General features: G+C 36.3%; 1 protein-coding gene across 7 annotated transcripts in view; it reads right to left on the bottom strand.

Annotated features, from left to right (window-relative positions):
• Positions 1-1172: 1172 nt before the first annotated feature.
• Positions 1173-6046, bottom strand: part of MYO6 (myosin VI) — a 143304-nt gene continuing 138430 nt past the window's right edge. For 4 of the 7 annotated variants that reach the window (XM_042939200.1, XM_042939204.1, XM_042939202.1 and 1 more), the window contains 2 exons: positions 3501-3719; positions 1173-2979 (listed from right to left, as the gene is read on the bottom strand). In XM_042939200.1, the coding sequence (XP_042795134.1) occupies positions 2780-2979; positions 3501-3719 (419 nt within the window). In that variant the 3' untranslated portion in view covers positions 1173-2779. Of the gene's footprint in view, positions 2980-3494; positions 3720-6046 lie in introns of all 7 variants that reach the window. The other 3 variants (XM_042939199.1, XM_042939203.1, XM_042939201.1) reach the window with 1 other exon arrangement.

Genomic DNA, 6046 nt, shown 5'->3' with positions numbered 1-6046 from the left:
AACTTTACAACAAAGAAAATTCACTGTTCTCTTGACATGTGTGTATTAAAGAAACTTCCTTTCTCTCAGTGCATACCCATAGCTCATAATACATATCTCAAATGTGTTAGTGGAATTAGGAATTACATTATAATCAAATTGAATTTTTCCTTCTCATTCTTAGTATTTTATGTATGTCTACTTTTGTAAAGTATACACTAAGGAAGGAACATGTACTGAGTAAGAAAACCCATTAAGAGAAGATTAGTTCTTGGGGCGCCTGGGTGGCCCAGCCAGCTGAGTGTCCGTCTTTGACTCAGGTCATGATCTCACGGTCCGTGAGGCTGTGTCAAGCTCTGTGCTGTGTCAGCTCAGAGCCTGCAGCCTGTTTCAGGTTCTGTGTCTCCCTCTCTCTCTGCCCCTCCCCCGCTCATGCTCTGTCTCTCTCTCAAAAATAAACATTCAAAAAAATTTTTTAAAAAAGAGATTAGTTCTTAATATACAGTACACTGGTTGAAATTTCAAATTTTAAATCTCAATTCAAATGACATTAAATAGAAATTGACTTTTGATTCCTATAGTTTTCACACAACGTTTATGGGTTTGACTGTGAACACTGTAAAACAGCTATATCCACATCTTTTAGAACACCATTTCTGCTACTTCCTTTAAAGGCTGACAGGCTCCCAAATTTTTCCAGCAAAGGGGAATGTGTGTGTGTGTGTGTGTGTGTGTGTGTGTGTGTGTGTGTCTATTATATGTAGGTTACTGTAAATCTATCTGAATTAGGGCAATTCTCCTGGTAGCCAAAATTAACTCAGGAGACAACTTTAAATAGATAAGTTCTAGGACAGCTGTGTGACATAATTAGCAACAAAATGGCTTAAAACTGTAATTTTATTAGCTATTAAAATAAAAAATGAAAGACCTGCAACAATGCTTTGCTGTGATAAGTGTCTTACAAATTTTTCAAACATTAAGTTCTCTCATTACAGTAATTTTAACCTGTTTGTTTCCATCTAGTGCTTAAATGTATCTAGGAGATACATAAAACTCCTTCTGAAAACAGTACTAAAGGGATAAGTCATTAAAAGTCAATTTGGTTATTAAATTTTCTTCAAGGACTTTATTTGCTACTAGTTAAGCTCATCATTCACTATCCTATACAAATAAAAACACCAATTAAAGGCAAGTGATGAGAAGAGAGAGAACAGGTCGTTTATTTTCAGTAACCAGACCTTCTGCACCAATCACAGGGACCAAATGACCCAAGGGTGGGTGAATCTCCACAGTAATACAGCCTTCAGAAGATAATCCTATTCACATTCCCAATAGCACAGATAGGACAATTTAATTTCTTTAACAGGAGACAATCATTTGCACAGTATCATAATAAATAAATATTTCTGTACTAAGACACATCTTATGAGAGAAACAATTCAGAAAAAAGTGTGTGGCTCTCACAAGCATTAATCTAATCAGCTGGGAAAGATCTTCCTGACTGAGGTACTCTTTCTAGAAAAAACAATCACTGGAAATCATTTCAAAGGCTAGGGTCTTTAAAAATCAGGGGGAAAAGTACAGAGAATAATTTTATTTTTCTAATTTTATTCTAAAATACAAACACGACTCACTATCATTATATCAGCATAACTCCATGATGTATTTTTGTCTCCAAATTCCTAATATAACGTCATAAATATTAAATTTGAAACTGCTGACATTTGATCAAAACTAACACACAAAGAAAAAAATTAAATCGTCAGTTACATGAAATAAGCAATTACCAAGTACTGGGCTTTTAAATTACAAAGCTTACAAAACAGTTCTATAATTACCAAAATCTCAAGGCCAAAAAAGACACTAGACATTTTCAAAAACAAAGATATTTTGAAACAGAACACTAGCTTAAATCATACGAAACAACTTGGACAAGATTCTGATACAAAAATTGCAACTGAGATGAAGTTGAAAGAATAATTTGAATTCAGTCCAGTTAAGCCACATTGCCACCGAAAACCTATTTCCTTTTCTAAATGAAACAAGTTATCTCAAAACTTTTAAGCACTGAAATGGCCTGAATTTCCTTTATTTGTCCACGGACTGTAAGAAAATATTCTTATATAGCAACAAAACATGATAGAAAAGAAAAATAAATCTGTGAGTACCTTCTTTATCGCAGAGTACATCAAATACATTCAGGCTCTTTTCTAGAATTCTAGAAGTTCAGGTGAATTGCTTTACTCAAACTAAGCCACACCACAAAGGAGGAGGAAAAAAAATTTTCCACTTTCAATGGAAATATCCATCAATTTCTGAAAAAGTGAATTAAAAAAGTACACAGCATTCCAGATCAAAGCATCAGTGCCTTGATTAAGTGACTTAATTTTCACAAGAAAATTTAACCTAAGGTTTCATTATTCCAGTTATATGGTTCTGTGCCATCCTTGCAAAGTCAGTATTTTGAGTTTTTAAAACATTTCCTTTCCTAGAGAACAATTACAATGGACTTCAGGCAGTCTGTTGGCAAAGAATGAGAAATGTCAGAATCTGTCCAAGTGTTAACCAGTATTAGAGGGAGGAGAGGTTTAACAGTTACAGCTGGATACACAAAAACAATTTTTAGGTCCCAAGTTCACTACCATAATTTACCTTAAATTAACAAAAAGCCATGATTAATAAAATCTGTTCACTTTGTATCAGCAGTTCTAACACGGTCACAGAAAGGTCAAATCTCGGGGGGCACACACCCTACTTAGTGCCCCAGCCTGGCTCCCAGCTGTCAGGTCAGGTGCACCATCTACTTTAACAGGTTCTGCAGCATGGCCGTCGCATACGTGGGCCTCGCCTGTTTGCTCTCAATTGCATTCTGGAGGTACTGGATACCTCCACAGCGTTCCCAAATTTCTTCAAACTGTCTTGGCAAAATCTCAGCACCACGCTTTCGAGTCAGGCCTGTCTCTTCAAGATTCAGCTCACACATCTCCATGTCATCCTTCCCTGCGCAGGTGAGACATCAGAGAATTAAGCATGTATCTCTTTAGAGGCACTTATTATAGACTTTATACCTGAAAGAGTTACCAATTCTCACAGAATCGAGAACTTTTAAAACTTTGTTTTCTTCCTCTAAGACAGAAATCTCCTTAATAAGTTCACCAGAAACAAGTTAAATTTGTCTTCCACCAAGGACCCTTTCAGAAAGTACTAACACTGCAGTTGATCAAACACGTTATCAACCTTAATAAAAATGCTACATTTCTTTAAACAATTATAAATCAACTGATATAATTAAATACCAATGATAAGGCTCTAAGGACACAGACAAGTTTCTATGTGTTCTACGAGGACATAATTAATCCAAACAATTTCACATCATAAATTAATCCTCAAGTAACTGGAAGTCTAATTTAACTGCAAAACTCCATCCCTCAGTCCTGAAATTTAATGGATTATTAATATTGTATATTAGGCTGTTTCCTTCAGAGGGTTTATAATCCTTTTTCCACGTGACTCACACACACCAGCCACAAGCAGGATGGGCGGCTTGTCAGGATGGAGTTCCATCTGCCGGGCAATCCACGGGCCATCAAAGTGCGCGTACCACCAGCCTTTTTTCTTATTCTGCGGATCTTTGTACTGGTCGGCAGGGCGGATGAATGGGATGCGGAAGAAGCGCTGCTGTCGGTTCATTTCGATCTCCTGCTGCCTGGCAGGAAGCTGAGACGCTGGGTTCTGCTGAGCTATTACAAAGAACAAGCAAGGGAAGTTACACCAGCAGCCCAGGGGATAACGCAAACAGCCTTTACTCCTAAAATGCACCACACATTTTGTAAGAGAAGAAGAGGGGTTCCTAAAAGTAAATCTAAAACACATGTAAATATCAATTACTTAGAAGTGAATAAAACGTAGAGTGTGATCTCTTAGAATTTTCTTTCCCTAAAGATGTTGCTTAACATTGCAAGTACACATACACACACACCACTCCCCCTCACCCCCACCGTAACACCAACAGCAAACAAGCCCAAGCAGATTCCCACAAATGTCTGTATCAGTAACCTAAAATAAGAAAAGCAAACCAGTATTATTTGCTAGGATTTACAATTTTCCTCCAAAGAGTTCAAAGCTGAAGGCCACAGAATAACTTTCATGAGACTACCCATGATAAAACAAATGAATGGTAATTTCACAAACGTGAAGAATTATAGATACCTGTCAATCTAATTACTATTTCCTCAGAAGTAGAAGTGGAAGACAAAAGTTTGCTCTTTTGCCAACTGATTTTGGGATTTAAACTGTGGCCAGAACAGATCTTTTACTACTACAGTGCACTACTAGGCAACTTCATGACAACAACAACAAAACTGAAACAGTAAGCATGAACTTTCCTGAAATCCTCTTTCTCTTGGGATAAAATCCACTGAAATAAGTGGGAAGTATACAATATTTGGTTCTTTTTGTCATAAAAAAAAAAAAAAAAAAGAGAGAAAGAGAAAGAAAAACCCTTGCTTTTCTGCTAGTACTGGACCCGGCACTCATATCAATTTTTTCCCCTTGCTCAATTTTCATTACAAAACAGTTAGGTTTTTATTTTATCTACAAATACAAACACTTCCCTGGGCAATAATTTTGCAGTTTCAGCAGCATAATTTCAGAAAGTCTGTTTAATATGCTTTTTACTCACAACTTTAAAAGCAGACCAACCATTTACTGCAGCTCAATTAAGAACCTCACTGAAACGCTTAAGTATGTCAATGAAAAATTACAGAATATATGTAAGTCAAGAAGGCCACATGGCTTTTGTAAGAATTTCCAAATACTGAAAGGATGCAAACACTCTTATTCTACTTTTAACACCAACAGCAAAGGCTTTATAGCAACTGAATTTATTTCTGTGCAAACCAGAGAAAGCAAAAAGCAGTTAGCAAAGCTGCACATGCCTAGGAAAGAATGACACCAAAGCCCAGTTTTGTTAGTGACTTTAAAGAGACACACCGCCTGCAGCATGTTCATAGACATGAGTTTATTTACTCTTTGTTCCTCCAAACCACTTACAGTTTAGTGTTTCCATTTTAACTTAAAAATTTCCTACTTTGCAGAAAATATACTAACCCCAAATTAGGAAATTTTAAAAGCATAAGAAAAAAAAACTTTCCCTCCATCCTAAGCAGTAACAGAATACCGAACTGACAGGGAACTTACTAGGATACTGATGGCCACTTGTTAAATTAACCTTTTTTCTTTTAAAATAACAGCCTCCTGTACCTTAATATATTGGGTAAAATTTAGAAATCCAAGGGAAAGTCTTTGATAGTTTCTTTTTTTTTTAAACTAATGTTGAGAACTGAACATTGCATTAAGGAAGCCTTAATTTCCACAAATATTCATCTGGATAAGTACAAAGATACGGATGTTAAAAGTCTGAAACTAGGGGCACCTGGGTGGCTCAGTTGGTTAAGCACCCAACTCTTGATTTCAGCTCAGGTCATGACCCTGCAATTCGTGGAACTGAGCCCCAAGCTGGGTTCTACATCACAGAGCTTGCTTGGGTCTCTCTCTCTGCCCCTCCCACACTCTCTCTTTGTCAAAATAAACATTTGTTAAAGTTTGAAACTAATAAACGACTTTTTTTTCACATCCAATTGTGTCACCTTTAAAGTATGAAATGTTTTAAATGTGGCCCTATAAATTACAAGAAGCACTTAAAAAAAATCAGGTCCAACAAGTTGGCAAACAAATATGGCATTATATCCAAATCATTATTGCTCAACTGACTGCAAAAAAAAATTTACTGTATGCTAAGATGACTCAAAGCTTTTAAATTATCAAAAACATGCATCACAGGACACTATACAAGTCACGGAATAATCTCCTTCTTCTCTTAGGGGGCGTCCTATTAAACCTGTATAGATTATCACACAAATTCAGATGTCTTTGGAATGAAATGTTGATACCCTAACAGTGTTCGAAACCAGCACCTAAAGTTAGTCTTAATTCTAAAATATCAGCTGCTTATTGAGTTTTGCTACAATAAGAACTGTGCATATTCACAGCTTAAAGTGCTATTTTT

This window comes from Panthera leo, chromosome B2 (genome assembly GCF_018350215.1).
Source record: "Panthera leo isolate Ple1 chromosome B2, P.leo_Ple1_pat1.1, whole genome shotgun sequence".
NCBI classification, from domain to species: domain Eukaryota; kingdom Metazoa; phylum Chordata; class Mammalia; order Carnivora; family Felidae; genus Panthera; species Panthera leo.
This window is presented reverse-complemented; position numbering and strand designations above follow the sequence as displayed.